Genomic DNA, 20,650 nt, shown 5'->3' on the forward strand with positions numbered 1-20,650 from the left:
ATCACTAGTAAAGCATAAAATATATTTACAAATGCAAAAATTCGCAAAATGCCTTGTCTAAATGTAACCTAACAAAGACATTCAGAGAATAACCTAAAATAATTCCTTGAGATACAGACATTATTTGTAAAGAATCTAAATTGAAACTAAATTCATATCAACTGAGCTATTTACCTAAGTGTATGAGGCTAATTTTAGTTCAAAGCTATACTCTGAAGCTACTAGTTATAGTAGTGGTAATAATATATAACATATATTATACATAATTTTATATCATACAATATATGACATTTATACATTAATATATTAACCAACTAAATCAATATTAATATAATACATTAACATACAATTGTTATATTGTTATTATGTTATAATTATTACTAATTAAAATAGTAATAGTAACAGAAGCACCCATTTATGTAGTACTTTAAGATTTGCAACAGTACATTATATCTTATCTCATTTGATTCTTACAACTCTGTGAGGTAGGTGCTAGAATTATCCCCAATTGATAGATGAGGAAACTGAGGCAGCCAAAAATTAAGTGATTTGTCCAACTAGTAAATATCTGAGGCAGAATTAGAACTGAAGTTCCTCCCTGATTTCAGTTTTACCATTCTCTCCAGTTTGCTACCCAATATACCTAATAAACATTTTCATTTTCAACACGTTGACAAGAAATAGAATAAGTAATATAAAGGGTACCAAGATGAGAGAAGCACAGGCTGAAATGCATAGAAAACTATTCAGTTATATTCAAATAATGCATCTAGTTCTGCTATTTGGGAACAAGCAGAACAAGTCTATGTGACAGTTCTTCAAACATCTGAAGACAACTATCATGTCTTCCCTAAACATTCTCTTCTTCAGGCTCAACATTCAGAATTGCCTCAGCTGATCCTTTTCTGGCCCTTTACTATCCTCGTTATCAATGTTCTTCCTCAAATATGTCACACAGAATTGAACATGATCATCCAGATATGCTGCTAGGGTAGAGAATGTTACAGCACTCTATCACCTTCCTTTTCCAAGACATCAAACTCCGCCCTCCCCCCCCCCCTTTTCCTTAAACACAGCTGGAGATCATATTAATTTTCTTGCCCTCCATAACTTACTGATAACTCATACAGACCTTGCAGTTCTCTCAAATTTCTTTTTCAAACTAATCACACCTTCCCTCATCTGGTCCTTCCAAGAGTAAATTTTATAACCCAAGCATGAACCTATACATTTATCCATACTGAATTTCATCTTCTTTGATCCTGTCCAACGTTAGAGCATACTAAGATCTCTTTGAATCTTGACTATCTCCCGGTGTTAGCTTCCATTGGTTTGTAATCTGTAAATCTGCTCAGCAGGTCACCAATGCACCAAACTCTAATTGTATATTCGAGCTTTGCCAATTGCATCCCCAGTACTTAGCACAGTGCCATTAGTGCCATGCACATAGTGGGCTTGTTGAATTGCATGAAATTAATTTTTAAAAGGTTCAAAAAAAAAAAGGGAAAAATCTCTTTAAGAAACATTTTGGAGTGGCTAATTAAAGTATAATCTTGAGCATTCTGTGTAAAATAGCTTCTATACAAACTGAAAGCTTCAAAGGAACAGAGAGTGGCCTAGCAGCAGGACTGCAGACCACAAGGATGACATAGTGTGATCTTTCTGCCAACTTTTTCTATTTCTGATGTCAAAGAAGAAAGATCAAGAGAGAAGAGCCTAAACAGAGACAAAAGGTGGTTTGGGGGCCTTCCCTAAGATTAGCAAGAGAGTTCTATTTCAGGAGATACGCTAGCTAATTATTGAGGGAAAAGCAGTGATGTGAATAAGCCATGCCATCTCTGACTAGCAATAAAGGCAAGCAGCAGGAGCAAGGGCCAAAGTTGCCAGGAGTCTGGAGAGGCAAGGCTCTGAACAGAAAGAAAAGCTTTCGTTAAGAACTCACTAACAAAAGTGAGTTAGTGACAAAAGTAGTCCTAGGTAAGTTTATTTAAAGCTTGATCTATGTTACACATTTTTTGCTCAGGGTAAAATTTACCGTGAGGTCTGTGGAACCAAACCTAAAGAAAACACAGGTTATCTGATGCCAGCTGCCACGAATAGAGCTAAACAGATAGTCCTGAGAAGTAGATAATGAGTCTTGATAGCATGGGCCTTCCATTTTGAAATCTATCAAATGAACAGCCAAAAAACGTCAACCAGAAAATGGGAAGATTCACTAATTTTTTGTCCGGGGGGGATATCTATCTATCTATCTATCTATCTATCTATCTATCTATCTAAAAGGGAGTTGAGGAGCAATTCACCGTGGTCATAACTTTAACCTCTTCCCCTTTTGTATTACTACAATGACCTTCTAATTAGTTTTTGACTTCCAGTCTCTCCCCTAGCTGATCAGTGCTTCACAGAGCTGCAGTATTATGCCTTGGATCTGATCACATTATAGCTCTGCTCAACAATCTTCAGTGGCTCTTTATTGCCTCAAAGGAAACTCACAAATTCCTTAGATTGATAGTTAAGACCATCCATAAGCTGGGAACCTGACCTAAAGTCTTATTTCACATTATTTTTCTTCCTAATACTATGTGCTAGGCAAAGTAGATTTCTGACTGGCCCCTGAAAATAACAATGCATCTTTCACCTTTGGACCTTTACACAGGTCAGGATCCATGTCTGGAATGCATTCCCATATTCATTTCTCCCTTGTTGAGCATCTTGTCATCTTCCTTAATTTTTCTGGAGCATTTCATCTCTTTTCTCAGTATCTTCATGCTATTTGTTGACTCTGGAGCTACCTTGCTATTTACAGGTTGTCTTTGCCATTAGAAAGTCAGCTCCTTGAGAACAGTGTTTTGTCTTTCTTTGTATCCTCAGAGGTTAGCACAGTGCCAGGGACCTATGAGCACTTAATAAATGCTTAGTGAATAAAGGTTTTTTTTTCATCATTTTAAATTTGTATTATATTATTCCACATAAGGAGATGTGGAATCTCCCTTCCTTCCTCTAATATAAGCTTCTGAAGGGCAGGGATCATGCCATTATTATCTTGGCATCCTTGGGCGATTTACACAGAGTAAATGCCTAATTTTTGCTGACGGGAATTTTTATTTTCAAAAGATTTGTTTATATTTTTTGATAATAGCTTTTTATTTTCAAAATATATCCAAAGATACTCCTCAACATTCACCCTTGCAAAACCTTTTCTTCTCAAATTTTCTCCCTCCCTTCCTCCCACCCCTGCCCTTATGGCAAGTAATCCAATATATGTTAAACATGTGCGATTCTATACATATTTCCACATTTATCATGCTGCAAAGGAAAAATCAGATCAAAAAGGGAAAAAAGGAGAAAGAGGAAAAAAAAAGCAAGTAAACAACAACAACAAAAAAGGTGAAAATGCTATGTTCTGATCCACATTCAGTTCTCATAGCCCTCTCTCTGGGTACAAATGGCACTCTCTATCACAAGTCTCCTGGAAGTAGCCTGAATCACCTCATTGTTGAAAAGAGCTATATCCATCAGAACTGATCATCGTATAATCTTGCTGTTGTCATGTACAATGATCTCCTGGTTCTGCTCATTTCACTTAGCATCAGTTCATATAAGTCTCTCCAGACCTCCCTGAAATCATCATTTCTTATAGAACAATAATATTCCATCACATTCATATACCATAATTTATTCAACCATTCTCCAAATGATGGGCATCCACTCAGTTTTCAGCTTCTTGTCACTACAAAGGAGGATAATACAAACATTTGCACATGTGGGTCCTTTTCCCTCTTTTATGCTCTCATTGGGATACAGTTCCATTAGAGACACTGTGGATCAAAGGGTCTGCACAGTTTGATAGCCCTTTAAACATAGTTCCAAATTGTTCTGCAGAATGGTTGGATCAGTTCATAATTCCACCAACAATGTATTAGTGTCCCAGTTTCCCAGCTCCCCTCCAATAATTATCTTTTCCTGTTACCTTAGTCAAGCTGAGAGGTGTGTAGTGGTACCTCAGAATTGTCTTAATTTGCATTTCTCTCATCAACAATGATTTAGAACATTTTTTCACATGACTAGAAATGGTTTTAATTTCTTCTTGTGAAAACTTCATATTCTTTGACCATTTATCAAGTAAACGATGGCTTGTATTCTTATATATTTGAGTAAATTTTCTCTATATTTTAGAAATGAAGCCTTTATCAGAACCCAGGGATGTAAAAATTTTTTCCCCTTCCCTTTTAATTTTGGTTGCACTGGTTTTGTTTTCCAAAAGATTTAATGCAGAAATACTGTCAAAGGATTCTGAAGCTACTGCTTTTGTTAAAAAGCTACTAGAATAGGAATAAATCTTATAACTTTATGGCTAAAGCAACAATTCTAATTTATCACCACAAAAGAAAAATAACTAGGAAAAATGGACTCAAGATGGGACAGTAAGAAGAAGCATTTTTGCCCTGCTCACCAAATACACCTCTTCCATACCAATCTAGAAAATGCAGTAGACTGAAAGACAAGAAAAACAAGAAAAAAGTCATAATGAATTATTTTTCCATCCTAGGGAAGCATAGGGAGAGAAACGAGTTTGCAGACACTAGGGAAAGAGAACTGGACAACCTATCAAACAAGGGAACATTCTAGCTCTCAGGGAAAGAATGAGGGCTGATGTGGAACAGTGAGACAGAAACCACTAAACCAAAGGAAAATCCCGAGGCACACCTAAAGTGCTACATGCAAGAACAGGTGCAATCTGGCAGCTCTATAGCCCACTGGGCAGAGAGCATGATCAATCCTGAGCTGGTCCAAGCAAGAAACAAGTTTCAGAAACAACTGTGTGCCTCTGAGCCCAAAAACAAAACAGCCGTGACTTAGTTCTAGCCTTTAGCCCACTGTCTGAGCCTATATAACCAGGACAATAACCAGGACAGCAGTACCAGACTAAAGGAGAGGCAGCAGTTTAGTAGCTACGTACCAGCAGAGCTACCCAACAGGGTTAACAATGACTGAGTTCAGTAGTAGTCTACTGAAACTCAACTATGTGTAAGCCAAAAGACCCAAACTTGGGTCAGCAACCTACAGAGATGAGACTAGGAGAGCAGTGAATAGACCTATCTCCCCAGATCACAATTTAGGAGCACTGATTTTTTTTTTAAGAAAATAAGTTTAATAGTATTAAAAATGAAAAAGGTAGATTCACAATCAATGAAGAAGAAATAAAGGCAATTATAAAGAGTTATTTAGTCCAAATATATGCCCCTAAAACTGACAATCTAACTGAACTAGATGAACATATACAAAAATATAAATTGTCCAGCTTAACAGAAGAGAAAACAAAATACTTTAAAAATCTTATCTTAGAAGAAGAAATGGAACAAGCCATAAATTAACTCCCTAAAAAAAACATCCCAGGACCAGATGGATTTACAAGAAAATTCTACCAAACATTTAAATTCAATATTACATAAACTGTTTCAAAAAATAGGTAAAGAAGGGATCCTATATAATTCCTTTTATGATACAAATATAATCATAATACCTAAATGTGGGAGACTCAAAAGACAGAAACAAAACTATATATCAAGTTTCCCAATGAATACTGATGCAAAAATTGTTAAGTATTAGCAAGGAAGACTATAGTTATGTATCACAAAGATCAGAGAATATGATTTGCATGAGTATACATTTTTGTAATAGTATTTTTTTGTTGTGGTGGTTTCTTTGTGATTTCTCGAGGAGTGACAGAGAGGGAGAAAAGGAGAGAAATTCAGAAGAGAAAATGAAATGAAATTAAAAAAGAAAAAAGAAAAAAAAAAAAAAAAGGAAAACAGAATATATTACCTTTTTTTCCCCCAAACTCAGTAATTTTCTTTTTCAATTAAAAAAAAGTCTATTTTGATCCACATGTACTGTGAAGTGTAGCAAATTACTGATTCTGTTTTCTTAATGGTCTTCTGCCTAACTTTACTTACCAGTTCACTCTTATATTCTACTATGCTGATTGCTATATACTCCCTCAAATACTTCCTGCTATTTAAACCTTCTAAGACCACCTTTGCTACATATTGTCTAAATAGCTGAAGACAAAAATACATAAAACAGACAAAACTGCACACTTGGGATTTTGCCTGATCACAACCAGTTTTAAGGTGAGGTTTTTTCCAAGACTGCACTGGGTCTGAAAGCAGGGTTCTCCTATCGTTGTAAAATGGATAATGTTCCATAAACAGGACATTTTTGTCAACTTCTGATATTTTTCAGGTGAGAAAAATGAGGTCCAGGGTACTTTCTACTACACCAGGCTACCAGTTCCTGCCTTACTTGACACCAGGATAGCAGTATGAACAAGAATTAGATAATGGATGTAAAATTTTGAGACCTTTTTGGTGATTTCATTTTGAAATAGATTATGAGACAAAGCTACCAAGAGAAACATATGCAAGTCAACTTTTTGGGTGCTTCCCATGGAGGATCCATAGGAAATTAGACCTTGTCACTCTTGCAATGATCTCTTCTGTTAAGGGGTATTACAAGTATTTCCCATATTGATTTCTTTAAAATTGAAATTCACAGTTATGCTTTATTTATAATTATGAAGAACACAATAACAGGAAAGATTGGAATAGTTCTAATAAAACCAGCTTTTCTAATCATAGGTAATCTAGGCAGATGCTAACTTAAGCAGTAACAGAATCCAAATGACAAAGAACAAGAAAGAGATCTGTGGAAAAAGATTAACCAAATAAATATCATTTCAAAGCTAATTTCGAAGATTAAAGGTCAAAAATACCCATTGATCAGGGCATGAGAGTGTGATCTGGAATGGGGTTTATGTTCTGGGAACAATCTTAGAAACTGTGACATAACTCCAATAAATTCCATCATTTGAAACAATAAAAAATTTTGCCTACTTCAAATACCCTGTGTTTCTGGGACAGCCATTAGCATATTAACAGGAAAAACAGAAAATTGCATTAAAGTAAATAAGGGTAAAGATGATATAAGCATTTGCGAATAATCTAGTCAGCTGGGTTCATCTTATCAGTTCTTCTAAAAGTTCCTTCTCCAGTTTTCTTCCCAACAGGCTGCTAGCTTTTAGCAATAGGAATGTTCATCCCCCTTCTGTCTGCCTACCTAAGTGCTCCCCACTACTTGAAGGCACAGAAGCTTTCCCTGTCTGTCCTATCCCCATGATGACTCCTCCCTCTGCTCACTTTTTTTTTTATTATAGCTTTTTATTTATAAGTTATATGCATGGGTAATTTTACAGCATTGACAATTGCCAAACCTTTTGTTCCAATTTTTCCCCTCCTTCCTCCCATCCCCTCTCCGAGATGGCAGGTTGACCAATACATGTTAAATATGTTAAAGTATAAATTAAATACAATATATGTACACATGTCCATACAGTTATTTGCTGTACAAAAAGAATCGGACTTTGAAATAGTGTACTATTAGCCTGTGAAGGAAATCAAAAATCCTCTGCTCACTTCTTAGGGTACTGTAAGCATTCAACTAGTAAGAACCATAAACTATCTAATATGGCAACTCTAATCTTGTCCTAGGTATAAGTTCTTTTTTTTTCCTGTAATTTTGTGTCACAACTTTTTCTCTCTCTCTCTCTTTTTTTTTTAAATAATTTTTTATTGCTAGAACCCACGCCAGAGTAATTTTTTACAGCATTATCCCTTGCATTCACTTTTATTCCGATTTTTCCCCTCCCTCCCTCCACCCTCTCCCCTAGATGGCAAGCAGTCCTTTACATGTTGAATAGGTTACAGCATATCCTAGATACAATATATGTGTGCAGAACCGAACAGTTTTCTTGTTGCACAGGGAGAATTGAATTCAGAAGGTAGAAATAACCCGGGAAGAAAAACAAAAATACAAGCAGTTTATATTCATTTCCCAGTGTTCTTTCTTTGGGTGTAGCTGCTTCTGTCCATCTTTGATCAATTAAAGCTCTCTTTATCGAAGAGATCCACTTCTAGGTATAAGGTCTATGTCTATATCTTTTTTTTTTTTATTTGACAGTATTTTATTTTTCCAAGTACATGTAAAGATAGCTTTCAACTTTCATTTTTGTAGTTTTTTTGAGTTCCGAATTTTTTTTTCCCCTCCTCTCTATTTCTCTTGGATCACGAGCAGTTTTGCTGAGAGGAGCTAATCTTACTCGGCCTTGCTGTTGCTGTGTATAGTGTTTTATTGGTACTGCTCACTTCACTTAGCATCAGCTCATGTAATTCTTTCCAGGCTTTTCTGAAATCAGCCTGCTCATCATTTCTTATAAAACAATAATATTTCATTATATTCATATGCCATGATATACTCAGCTATTTCCCAGTGATGGGCATCCACTCAATTTCCAGTTCTTTGCCATGACAAAAAGCTGCTACAAACATTTTTGCACATGTGGGTCCTTTTCTCTCTTTTATGATCTCTTTGGGTTATAATCTGTCTCTGTATCTTAAGACCATAAGGGCTTTACAAGTCAAGAGTACATCATCCATTCTGTATCCTAACAACTAACCCAATGCTTTGAATTCACAGTTTCCACGAGAGAAGTTAAGATGGCAATAAAAAGATCTGAACTCAGGACAACGTTGTGCATTATTATGAGATCCTTTATTCTCAACAAGACAGTAAGCCTCTCAAAAACAGAAGCCATGTTTTCCTTTATAGCACCACAGAGAAAGCTGGAAGAGAACTTAAAGGTGTAGAATAGCCCTACAATTTTAGAGAGGGAAACTGAGGACCTGGGAGATTGAATGATGATCCAATTTCACACAGGTAAGAAATGACACAATCAGAATTTGAGTTCAAGTTCTCTGACTCATTGTCTTGCACCTCTCTTCTATGTCCTCCACCCAGATCAGATATATGGAAGTGCTTAATGAGATTATTCTGATGATGCAATTGTCTTCTAGTAAAGCAATGGAGAAGTCACAGAATAGAAGTCACAGAATAGCTGCTAAATGCTTAGAGTGCACCATGAGGAAACTCAGACAAAAGTAGAGAAACAGGTAAAGAAGGAGTTTGTAATTTAATTCTCAACAACAATAATAATATTGACAATAAGTCAACAGAACTCAGAGGTGAAAGGAGCACCTATCAATAAAGAAAAATCAGGAACTGAGAGACACTGAGATTTTAAGGGAAAAACAAAGAAAATCAGCAATTAAGCAACTTAATTTTGTGAAAACAAAACTAAGATTTTAGGAAATCATGTTATTTTTTTCATTGTAGAAATGAAATAGGATATAGCTATTGCTATATGTGACTATGCATGTATGGCCAGATCAGGATATTTATAAATGAAAGATAATATGGCTCATCTTATCTGGGCACCATTGGAAATACAATGCAAGAAAACACAGGTCCCAGGGAGCAGAGCCAAGATGGCGGAGAGGACATGCGCTTCATTCTAAGCTCCCCTTCTACCCTCACTACTAATTACCAAATTCAGCCTCAGAAATAGTGCTTGACTGGTAAAATCCACAAATATAAGGAGTACAAAAAATTACCAGCCCAAGAGAATTGGGAAGCTCGCCAGAAAAGGTTTGTCCTGATAGGATGGGAGGAGGCCAGCGCAGGCAGGGAGGCAGAACACGGAGGCTAGCACACTGAGCAGACGGGGTGGGGGCAGTCTCTGCGGGTGGAGAATCTGCAGGAGGACTCTACCACAGGTTGGCCGTTCTGCTTTGGTTGCAAAGCAGTAGATCAGCAGAGAAGTTACACAAATGCCAATGGTAGAGGGTACTCCAAAAAAACCGCCAGAATTTAACAGGACCTGGCCACACCCACCCAGCCCTGGAAGTGACTCGGCACGGACCAGCACAGCTGTGCAGCCGCATTCTGCAGTGCGGGGCTTTTGCCCGGGGCAGCCACACTCCTGCACAGCAGCGGGGCTCTGCCCAGGGTAATAGAAGTTTCCACAGTGTGGCCATGCTTCACAGGGCAGAGACACTTCCAGTGCGGGGCTCTTCCCAGGGCACTTCCACAGCTCCGCTGTTCTTAGCAGCCAGTTGGCAGGACAGCTACTGTCCATCTATCTATCCCTGTCTATAGAGGAAGCTGGTAACCTCCTTGCCCTGAAGGCAGACCCTAAGGCATCTCATTTAAAAAATGAGTAAAAAAGCCAACCGTATGCTAACCATCGATAGCTTCAATACAGAAAGAGGGCAGGTTTTCAACCCCAAAGAGACTAATAGCAGACAGTCTCCAGACAAAACCCACAATGGGGGATGTAACCTGATCCCTATCACACAAGGCTCTCCTAGAAGAAATTAGAAAAGACCTTAAAAGAGAGCTAGAAGGAAAATGGGAAAAGGAAAGAGAAGCTCTACAAGAGAGTACAGAAAAAGCATATAACTCATTAAAAGAAAAATTTGATAAAGTGGAAAAAGAAAACAACTTCCTGAAATGTGAATTGGAAAAGGTAAAGAACTCGTAGGGAAACAGAATTTGTGAATTAGAAAAGATAAAGAACTCCCAGGAAAGTAGGATTTGTGAATTGGAAAAAGAAAATAATTCAGTGTTTAAAAAAAAAAAAAATTAGTGAAATGGTAAAAAAAAATCCCATAGAGCAAAACAACTCATTTAAAAACTCAATTGGACATATACAAAAAGAAGTAAAAAAAATTTAAAAAAGCTAATGAAGAAAATAAAGCAATAAAAATTAGAACTGAACAAATAGAAATGAATGATTCATTGAGACATTTAAGAATAAGCAAAATCAAAAAAATGAAAAAAATATTTTAAAATGTTTCTATCTACTTGGAAAAACAACAGACCTGGAAAATAGATCTAGGAGAGAGAATTTGAGGATTATTGGAGAGCAATTTGGAAATATGCTCATAAAGTTATCAAACTGTGCAACGTTACTACTGGGCTTATATCCCAAAGAGATCTTAAAGAAGGGAAAGGGACCTGTATGTGCAAAAATGTTTATGGCAGCCCTTTTCATAGTGGCTTGAAATTGGAAATTGAGTGGATGCCTATCAATTGGAAAATGCCTGAATAAATGGTGGTTTATGAATATTATGGAATAGTATTGTTCCATAAGAAATTACCAGCAGAAGGATTTCAAAAAGGCCTGGAGAGACTTACATGAATTGATGTTGAGTGAAATGAGCAGGACCAGGAGATCATTATATACTTCAACAACAATACTATATGATGATCAATACTGATGGACGGGGCCCTCTTCAACAATGAGATGAAGCAAATTAGTTCCAATGGAGCAATAATGAACTGAACCAGCTACATACACCCAGTAAAAGAACTCTAGGAGATGACTAGGAACCACAACATAGAATTCCCAATCCCTCTATTTTTGTCCGCCTGCATTTTTGATTTCCTTCTCAGGTTACTTTTACATTATTTCAAAGTCTGATTCTTCGTGAGTAGCAAAATAACTATATGGATATGTACACATACAGTGTATTTAACATATACTTTAACATATTTAAAAACAAACAAACAAATAAAAAAAAAAAGAAAGAAAGAAAAAGAAAACACAGGTCAATCCCTATAAGACATTTCTATTAACTGGGTGACCTGCTTGAAAATCAAACCCTCTTTCCCTTGCCATCCTCTTCATTCTCCAAAGAAATATAGAAGATAAACAATCACACTATGCTTACATGTTCCTTTCATGCACGTCATGGTGGAAGAACACAACTCAACAACCCGGACAGCAGCAGATCCTGGCTCCACTGGTGGCACTGTCAAAATGGAAATCTCCAAAGCAGACACAGAGCAAGAGAAGCAATTAAATTTTCATTTCCTTCCTGCTGATACCTGCCTAACAAAATATCTGCAATATCCATTAACACATAGTGCTCTGACATAGAAGATTTAATTTGGAAACCGAATTTAAAAGAGATAAGTACAAGAATGTTCCTTTATAAACAATTAGGAAATTTCTTGGTACAGAAATTTAGAGAGGAGGAATCTCCTGAACAAATGTGTTAAATGACTTGCCTAGGGTCACACAGTCAGTATCTATCAAAGGCACTCTTCCTGGTCACAAGACAAGCTTTCTTTATTGCACAGTGTTGCTTGCAATTAACTGAGTACCTTTCAAGGTATTTAGAGCTCTCCACAATATAATAACCAACATGCCTTTGCAGGCAAGATCATATAGATATATGATCTTTCTCATTCATGTATTCCATACTTCCATTAAACTGGTCTATTCTCTGTGCCCTAGCACACAGTGTATTCTTTCATCTCTGTGGCTTTGCTCACATGGTACCCCTATGCCTGAAATGCCGTGCCCATTACCTATTGAATTTCTTCCCTATCTATTAATGTCCAATCCAAATGCTACCTACTCCATAAATCTGTTCCTGATTCTGCTGGCTGGTAACAACCTTTCTCAATGGATCTCACATAACACTATTTTGCACTACAAATGCATTTACGAAATAATATTATGAGTTATATATACTTTTATGTATGTCTTATCCCCCGATAGACTGTAAATTTCATAAAGGTAAAGATTGTTTAAACTTAATTTTCTCTCTCCAGTGATGAGCACCATGCTTCACATGGAGTAATTGCTCAATGTTTGTTAAAAGAATATTTCAAGTATCCTGGTAATATATCTACTTGTATCACTATTAGTAAAGAAAAGCATTTTAGACATATATAAGCATATGTAACGTCTCTAATATTTTCTACTAGGACAAAAAAAAATACTATTATTATATCATTAATTCTGAAATATATACAGTTGTTTTTAAAGTTGTGCCTTTAAAAATTCATTTTGAATAAAAACATGGAAAGTCTGTTAACATTAAATTTATTTAAGTACAAGGGAGTAACTTTAAATGAGTAAATATATGTCGAAACATTTTAAAACACATGTATTGACAATTAACTGAAGGATTATGTTGGTGAAGTAGATTCAGATAAGGTCCTGGAAATGAGACATTTAGAGTTAAAGTGACCAAATAGCCTTCAATGTCACACATCTCACTATTTTAGGCACTACCGAGATCTTATTTTCCTTTAATTTTCCAACAAGCATGAAATAGTAGTTACACTGTGGTTGTCCTGTAGATTATAGCATCCTAAGAATATGTTTATCAATCCCAAAAATAATAGTTATTTTCAGCAGCCTATATCCCTATTGGGATACAGCAAAGGCCTCATCTGTAGTTTGAATCCATAATGTTGTGTTTATATTTCAAGCATCACTGCAAGAATAAATATGGAAATTATTTATTTTGGGAATTTAACTGTTAGGTTGACTGCTTGCATAATGGTGAATTCAAAAGCTCTGTTTCTCCTATTTCTTCTTTCCTTCACTATCATTCACAATGGAAAAGGTTGCTTCAACATGAAAACTTAGCTTTTTAAGGGGACTGGGTGGGGTCTGGATTTGAGATTTACCTGGGATAGGGAGGTCCTGGTGAGCAGACAACCGCAGAATGGAAATTGGTAGGTAATTGATAGTTTTGGAGAGTATAATACTTATAATACTAGAATACTTATATATTGTAAAATCATTATAGAATAATGAATTATTAAAACACCATTCTACTTTGAAAGCTATCTTAACAGATGTGCCAACCTAGTCATCTTAGGCAATCAGCCTTGTAGTACCATTTCCGCACAAATATCCCTTAATTTCATAAAGACTGTTCTACCATGAACTAAACAGAATTGATAAGAAGGAAGAATTAATTCATTTTTTATAACAGGTTACTTCAAACTTAACGAGTTGTCAGAGGCAAATCACGTCTGACAGCAGCACCTTTTGAAAAATTAGTATACTGCAGCATAGATCAATGTAAGTACCCCCCAAACTAGGGGGGAAACAAATTCTTGGAGTATATGTGTAGGCAGGCCATCAACTGGTATGGGAAAAATATCTAAAATTGGGATGGTGAAAGGAGCAAAAGTTAGGGAGAGATCTCAAAAGGAGGAAAGTAGAAAAACTCTCAGAATGAGAACAATGTTATTAGTAATGCTATGAGGCTGGACCTCTCAGTTTTCAATTTAACTTGCTGGAATATTTTTCCCTAAGTTAATGTATCCCTTATGTCAATGTAGTATGGTAGAAAAAGTTTCTGGCTTGACCATGTAATTTGTTCCAAGGGTTAAATTTTTATTTTTATTTTCCAGGAGGTAGGAATACAAGAAAATCAATCCTCAATTTTTAACTGAAGTTAAAAAAAAATTTTAAACAAGTATTACAAACAAAACAACAACAACAACAACAAAAACCTTGGATTGAGAGTCAGGAGAAAACTAGATTAAAACTCTTCTGGATCAAGAACAAGTCAACTTACCTTCTGCTGAGTCTTAGTTCTTTGTCTCTCGTGTAGAAAATACATGCAGTACTTACCCCATGGACTTGTAAGGATCATATTAGAAAACATATAGGTGAGAGTTCAGAGAATGAAATTTGGAATAAAGATAAAATTCACTTTGAAATACAAGAGTCTTGGAATGACATTTATCTATAAGGTAAGGACTATATTTTCCTAGATAGGATGTTCCCTCAAGCATCCAAAGCCCTTATTATCAATTACTTCCGTAAGTTAAGAGGCAGGCATTAGAAAAAAAGTGCAAGGACACTAGGCTTGATAAAGTGTTTCACTAATAGCAGCCTATACAATTACAGTAAATTAAATACAAATTTTTAAAAAGTGCACAAGTGAATTACCTGCTGATCAGAATCTGCCTTCAGTACTGATTGATCCGTAATCAGCACTGCCCTTGAGATCTGCCTGTAATTCAACAAACCAAGGAATTCAAGATTGACAATCAGGAGTTGATAGATTTATAGACTCAGAATAGGGAAATAAAAACCTCTCTTGTTATTCTGAGCAAGTGGCTTGCAAAGCAAAGGCTAAAGTTGAAGAATCCAGCCCAAGGCCAGCTCTGCTTAGATTATGCACTGGCTCATGAACAATATATGAAATGACACTAATTTGAGAAAGGAAATGAATTAAGAATAACCAGGGTTTAGCACCCAGTTTGCATTTTCTGCATGTGTTCACACATTCGATGCCAATCACAGGCTACCCTGGACACCATGAAGAGGTGGTGGCTATAAATTCAGAACTGAGCTCTCACCCACCTGACCTTGTGTTGTAAGGAGGCCCTTACCTGTAGGTCACATTTGAACACGTTTTCTCGGTAAGGTAACTGTCTTCCACGATAAAATACTTAGCACTTATCCTCTGACCAAAGTGATCTATTATTGCCTTACATCTATATATAAAGAAAAGGAGAACAAAGATATGGAATTTAAAAGAAATCTATTTAGATATCATGTTACAAATCAATTTGCAAGAATACTCACACCCCTCCCCCAATGGCATGTAGTTGTTTTTAAAAGGTTAAAAAAAAGAACAAAAATTATTTCATTTGGGTACAGACAAGCTATTTTAATATATAATAAACTGTACTGGGGAAAGGGAATAAGTATTTATTTAGTGCCTCCTATGTGCCAGTGTGCTAAGCACTTTGGATGAGTATTATCTCACTCGATCCTCACAACCCTGTGAGGGAGGTGTTATTATAATTTTCATTTTAGAGATAAGAAAAATGAGGCAGACAGGGGTGAAATGGCTTGCCTGGGGTCACACAGACATGAATTGCCTGAGGCCTTATTGGAACTCAGTTCTTTCTTTCTCCAGGCCCAGTGTTCTCTTCATTGTGGTACATATCTCCTCTCCCCCCCAACCCCCCAGGCCCACTGTATTGCTAGATTTGGTTTTCCTATCATCTGCAGACTCCTTCCTTGGTAGTATAATTGATACAAGACTAAAACTCTAAATTAATTGAACTAGTATTGTCATTTATATTATATTGGCTCAACCATATGTAGTGATTTTAATATTTCTACTCCTGGAATTTTTTATTCTTGATTCTAGACCACACTACCTGAAAGGATGTCCCTAAACCCTAAGGAAATATTTTATTGACCTAAATGTCTCTTGGTCCTTTCAACTCACTCCATTCTACATCTGCTGCTCAGCCTGGTTTCAACTTCACAGAACAAGCTGTCCCCAACTGGGTAATCCCTGCTGTCCCCCTACCCTCCCACCTTCCTGCCTCCTTTAGTATATTGTCCCCACTCCACCCCTACCCCCCACATCAGACTGTAAGTTCCTTGAGGACAAGGATCGTCTTTCTTTTTATTAATTGTATCCCTAAGACTTGGCACAATGTCCGGCACGAAGCAAGTCCTTAATAAATAGTTATGGATCTGATAAAAATCAGTGAGTTAGAAATAGCTATATTCAAAAGTCATTTCTGCTATTTGCTAGAGGCATGACCCTTGCAGGCCCCTTTTTACCTAAGTCAATCCAATTGGTAGAATGACTTCCTACAGTGGCAGCTGCTCCCATGAAGAAATTATAGGTACTACCTGTATTCCCATGCATATAAACACATGCACACTCACAAACATGCATATTATTTTTCCAGAGGAAATGACTCACATAGGTTTTGAAATTTTCTGTTTAACATTTGTTCAAGCATCGATAAAAAGAAATCGTCTGTCACCAATAATATACAAAAATTACACATAATCTCTATTTTCCAACAGGGGAGCCATGTACAGTTGTGTAATACTGTCCCACTTTGCTTTCTATAAAGCCTTTAAAAAAAAAGTCTTAAAAGTCCATTTTGAATAAGAAGCAAAATTAGGACACTTGATACATAATTATAACCTTTTTCTATTGTTTAGCAAACAGGCTTTGAAGGAAAAAGTTGATTAAATGTCATGTTATAACAAGCAAAGGCAGTAAAAGCCACTAACGGTTTTATTTTTCTGTTAAGTGTTGCTTTCGCTTTTGTTCTAGAATCGCTATCTGGTCATACACTAGATCATGTTTGCATCGAAGGGAAAAAAAGAGCGCTTCTTTTAATATCTGCCTCCACTTTACTTCAAAGGATGAATATAAGAAGATTTCTTTCAAGTGCTCTTTCCAAATAAGGCAAACACTTCTGCACTGACATTATCAGGTCTCTGTCATCTGCAATGTGTTGGGACAATGAATCATATAGAACCCTCCATTGACCTTCTTTCAATGTGTCTAGATAAAAGGATGAAAATTAGAATCCATCCCCTTGCAGTGCCACAAGTTATAAATGTACTTTATAGGGCTCATTATCCAAACTAATGGACTAAGGGTGACATCCTTGAAATGGACTTACCAGCACTGACAAAGCCAGTATGCAATATTTCAGGAACGATATGTAAATGACTGTGTGTTTGCTATAGCTTTTTATTATGGAAATATAAATTTACATTTGTCACAGCTCCACAGTTTGGGGCCAGAATTATTTTATTGGAAATGCACTTTTACTTTGCTCCACATAAAATGTGAGCAATTATTTTTAATGTAACCATATTTGAAATATACAAGTATAAATTAAACTATCTTAAATCTTTCGAAAATAAGCCAAATAAGCAATATCTCCTGGGCATGAGGGCATTAAAAGCAAGAACACTAACAGAGGAGGCTGAGAGAGAAAGGAATTCAATTTGTATTTGCCTAAAGAAATAGCATAATGGAGTGGTACACACAGTCCACTATGGTTAAGTCAGATCCATAATGGCAAGCAATAAAATAATTTTTGACCCATTAACATCTTTTCATACTTAAGTTATACTACATTACCTGTTTTAGTAAACTTTTTAAAATGTTTTGCTCTTTCTTCCCTTTTCTGTTCACGCTTCACTTGACGGAAGCTCTGGTTTGTAAAAATACTTGCTCAGCCAAATGGGCACAGGGGCTTTGGATTTTTTTTTTAAGGGGCAGAGGGGCAGGAGGGGAATTCCTACAAATATCTCCTATGGAATATAAACCAACAATCTTCCATTAGAAAAGATTCTATTTAGGAATTTAGGAGACTATTTAGGAAACCAAAAGCTTTTGCTTTTTCTTCTAATGAAAAAGGGAGAAGATATTGATGACACAACAACTATCTAGTTCATAGCATTGGTACAAACCCTGAGCTAACAAATGAGAAGATCTGACAGATGCCAGAAGGCTCTATCATCATGGGTTGTTGATGTTATTCAACCACCACTTCAGATATTTTGTATGGCTGCTTTTTGTTTGTTTGTTTTATTTTTGGCTTCTATGTAGGAAGAAGGCTTTATCAGTTTTGTTTTCTTCTGAATTTTTTTCTTTTTGAATTATCCTCTGTAAGCAATGTCTTTTCCTTTCCTTTAGCTCAGATGACTATAGAAAAAGTAGCAGAAAAAACAGGCAGAAACCAGTAGTGTGAGTCTAATATGTTCCCTCCTTGATGAAGTCCTCTCCGCACAAAAGCATCTTTCTCCTAAATGTTGGAAATCAACCATTTTTGGTGGACCCCAAAGAGCTTCTTTGGCAGGAGCTAGACCCCAAGTAACTAGAAGGCTTTGATTTCAGAAGCTACAGCAACAAAACTACCGAGAGTCATTCATAACAAAGGGACTGTAAAGTTAAATAAGCCTAAACCACTGGAAGATCTTATGGGGTGTGACTATTCACAGTGGAATTGCAGGATGCAGCTATGTGACACATTATTCATTTAGGTGATGATCAAAGGTGCTCAGTTTCAACCTGGGCAGTCTCAGCTCCAAATCACACAATTAAACACTAAGAATTAAGTGATGTTGTACAGACCAAGACATGTTTTAAACCTGTGATATGAATTGATGCTTCAGTGGCTACTTGGTCATCCTCAACATATTGAGCCTAATAAGAACAATAAAGAAAATATTGAATTGGGAATCAATTAACAAATACTAATTAAGTACCTGGTATGTATCAGGGGCTGTGATGGGTAGTGAAAATATCAAGAAAGAATAAAGAATCCTGGTCCTCCAAAAACTTATCCTATAAGAGGAAACGTTCAAGTAATAAATACCCCCTGGAAAATGAAGCCAGAATCCTTGGGGAATATCAACTTTTAAAATTCAGAAAATGGGATGAAGTCATTAATGTACTTAACACAAAGAATTTGACTGAGGTCCCTTGACTAGGCACCAAAAATAGCACTTAGAAGAGAAGTTTTAAAACATGTAGTTACTGAAACTCAGTAATAAAGCTGATGCATCACAATGATGCTTGCACAGACACATTTCTAGACATTTCCTCTAAATTCATCCTTGTGATTGTATGTTTTCCCAATACAATTATTTAAGAAGCTAAAAATTATGGTTAAGAAAAAAACTGACTTCTCATCGGGATGAAAATGCTTCAACTAAACTATCTTTGCATGTATTATGAAAATAAAAAGCTATTGTTAAAATTTTTTTAAAAAATCAAATTATTGTTTCCCATAAAAATAAAAAAAAAAAAAAAAGAAAGAAAATGACTCAACTAGAATTTGGCTCAAAAAAGAAAGCACACTTAAACAGGAAAAAAAATTGAATGGACCTTAGAAAATGATTTTTATATGGAAAGAATAGCAGTTTTGAAATGGTTAATATAAAATGCTATTAAATAAGGGGCAGTGAGCATTCATCCTTGCTGAATGAAGCTCTAAGTTAGAAAGAGCTTCCTTGTTTGCAACCTTGTATATCCCATCCTCAATATTTTATGCTCGTTGTGCTTTCTAGTCTGAACCGTATAGTGATGGTCTAGTAGAGTGGTATGTATTGGTGCCTATGTCCTATCCTAAATCTCCTTCCTCCACAAGATTACAAACTATACGAAGGAGGAACTGACATGTTATTATTTAGCTTGTTTTCTCCTCCCGTATCAATTACTGTGTTTTCCACACAGAAGCCTCTTCTTATTAAATGGTCCCACAAAGAGCAAATGTAGTTCAAGAAATTAAAAATAAATTAGAAAAATATAGTAGAAAAGATTTAAAATGGGATAGTGAGAAAGCTAGAGCAGAACTTAGAAAGCCTGAGTAAACAAATCCACTAGCAAAAATAAGGATGAGGGAAGGAAAGACAGACACAGACAGGGAGAGGGACAGTATAGAGACAAAGAAAAACAGATGTAACTGAGAGTGTAGGGAACAGAGAATTGTGCATAGGAAAATGAGTAAAGAGGAGAAACAAGAAGCAAAAAAGAGAGACCATTGAACTCTGAATTTGGAAACTTAGGATTTACCTTTAACACTGTATAGTCACAAGCAGGTGCAGTGTGAGATGCAGTCTGCTGGTATTTAAAATGAGGGGATCTGAACCAGATAACCTGTCAGGAGGTCCTCCCTTGCTATAATATACAGAGATTCTGGACGTACGGGGAGGTGCTACTTTGATTACCACACATTCTAACCCAACTCCATGTGTAACTCTATATATGTAAACAAGTAGAGCTAGGCCAGAAGACAAATGACAGCGAGAATGGGTATGAAATGAGCAGCAATTAAAAACAGCAATTATTTCAGCAAGCATTTTAATTAGACAAGTCATTTTTAAAAATCACGAACAAAGAGATAATTTCTAAACTGTGGCCCCTCCCTGCCCCAGGCCCTTTAGAGCTTTATAAAGAAGGCAGGGCATGTTTTCCATTTCATTTCCATTCCATTTTATTCTCACTACATGGCAAAACATCTTTCATACCCGAGGTGCTTAAATATTTGTCGGGCTGCAATGAATTTCGGGCCACCTACTGGCTTCTTCCAATATTATCTGCAACTGGCCAGAAGGTCCCAATTGGCTCGGATTAGAAAGGCCCAGAGA

At 36.3% G+C, this 20,650-nt stretch overlaps 1 protein-coding gene across 1 annotated transcript in view; it reads right to left on the reverse strand.

The window, feature by feature from the left end:
* Positions 1–20,650, reverse strand: part of CHM (CHM Rab escort protein) — a 188,420-nt gene that overhangs the window by 40,493 nt on the left and 127,277 nt on the right. The window contains exons 10-12 of the mRNA XM_051968719.1: positions 15,112–15,216; positions 14,666–14,729; positions 11,631–11,727 (exon numbers count right to left, since the gene is read on the reverse strand). Of these exons, the coding sequence (XP_051824679.1) occupies positions 11,631–11,727; positions 14,666–14,729; positions 15,112–15,216 (266 nt within the window). The remainder of the gene's footprint in view (positions 1–11,630; positions 11,728–14,665; positions 14,730–15,111; positions 15,217–20,650) is intronic.

Source organism: Antechinus flavipes, chromosome X (genome assembly GCF_016432865.1).
Source record: "Antechinus flavipes isolate AdamAnt ecotype Samford, QLD, Australia chromosome X, AdamAnt_v2, whole genome shotgun sequence".
NCBI classification, from domain to species: domain Eukaryota; kingdom Metazoa; phylum Chordata; class Mammalia; order Dasyuromorphia; family Dasyuridae; genus Antechinus; species Antechinus flavipes.